The sequence below is a fragment of the Apis dorsata genome, unplaced genomic scaffold, assembly GCF_000469605.1.
Source record: "Apis dorsata unplaced genomic scaffold, Apis dorsata 1.3 scaffold_946, whole genome shotgun sequence".
Taxonomy (NCBI): domain Eukaryota; kingdom Metazoa; phylum Arthropoda; class Insecta; order Hymenoptera; family Apidae; genus Apis; species Apis dorsata.
Genome location: NW_006264055.1, coordinates 49,248 through 49,816, shown reverse-complemented (window position 1 = coordinate 49,816; position 569 = coordinate 49,248). Strand labels below are relative to the sequence as shown.

The window sequence follows — 569 nt, the reverse complement described above, 5'->3', positions numbered from 1 at the left end:
TTTTTTTTTTTTTTTTTTTTTTTTTTTTTTTTTTTTTTTTTTTTTTTTTTTTTTCTTATAGAAAAATTCAGTTTGCGAAGTTTTTCGATAAAATTGCATGGGTATAAAATACGATAGGAGGAGAGAAGGAAGGAACGAAATGAAAATATGATTGGAAGCGAGTACGAAAATATTAGAAAAAGATAAATAGTTCTACGAGAAAGACGGAGATAATAAAAAAGATTTATGAGCTCGCTTTATAAAAGATTCCATCGCGGAATTTTTCGAGATTATAGAGAAGTATTACGCTTATATAGTTTACAACGAATGTTTAACGCAATTTTTCATAAGGGAAAAGAAAAGGGAACTAGAAGAAGAAGAAGAAGAAGAAGAGGAGGAGGAGGAGGAGGAGGAAGGAAAAAAGGAAGAAGAAGAAAAAAGAAGGCAGTAGATGCAGATCTGTATGTTGTTCTTGCGGCTTTCATATTTTCCGGATTTTATTCAAAACCATATTTGCATTCTCATTATTTTTTTGCCTCCCTTTCGTTGAAGTTTCTCTGAAATTCCGTCGAGCTCCATACTTATATTTT

General features: G+C 30.8%; 1 protein-coding gene across 7 annotated transcripts in view; it reads left to right on the top strand.

Moving 5' to 3' along the window:
• Positions 1-569, top strand: part of LOC102671460 (AT-rich interactive domain-containing protein 5B-like) — a 106,117-nt gene that overhangs the window by 63,145 nt on the left and 42,403 nt on the right. For 2 of the 7 annotated variants that reach the window (XM_031514265.1, XM_031514266.1), the window contains exon 3: positions 331-566. The exons of the other annotated variants lie outside the window; for them this stretch is intronic. In XM_031514265.1, coding sequence (XP_031370125.1) covers positions 331-540 — 210 coding nt within the window. In that variant the 3' untranslated portion in view covers positions 541-566. The remainder of the gene's footprint in view (positions 1-330; positions 567-569) is intronic. 7 annotated transcript variants of the gene reach the window in all.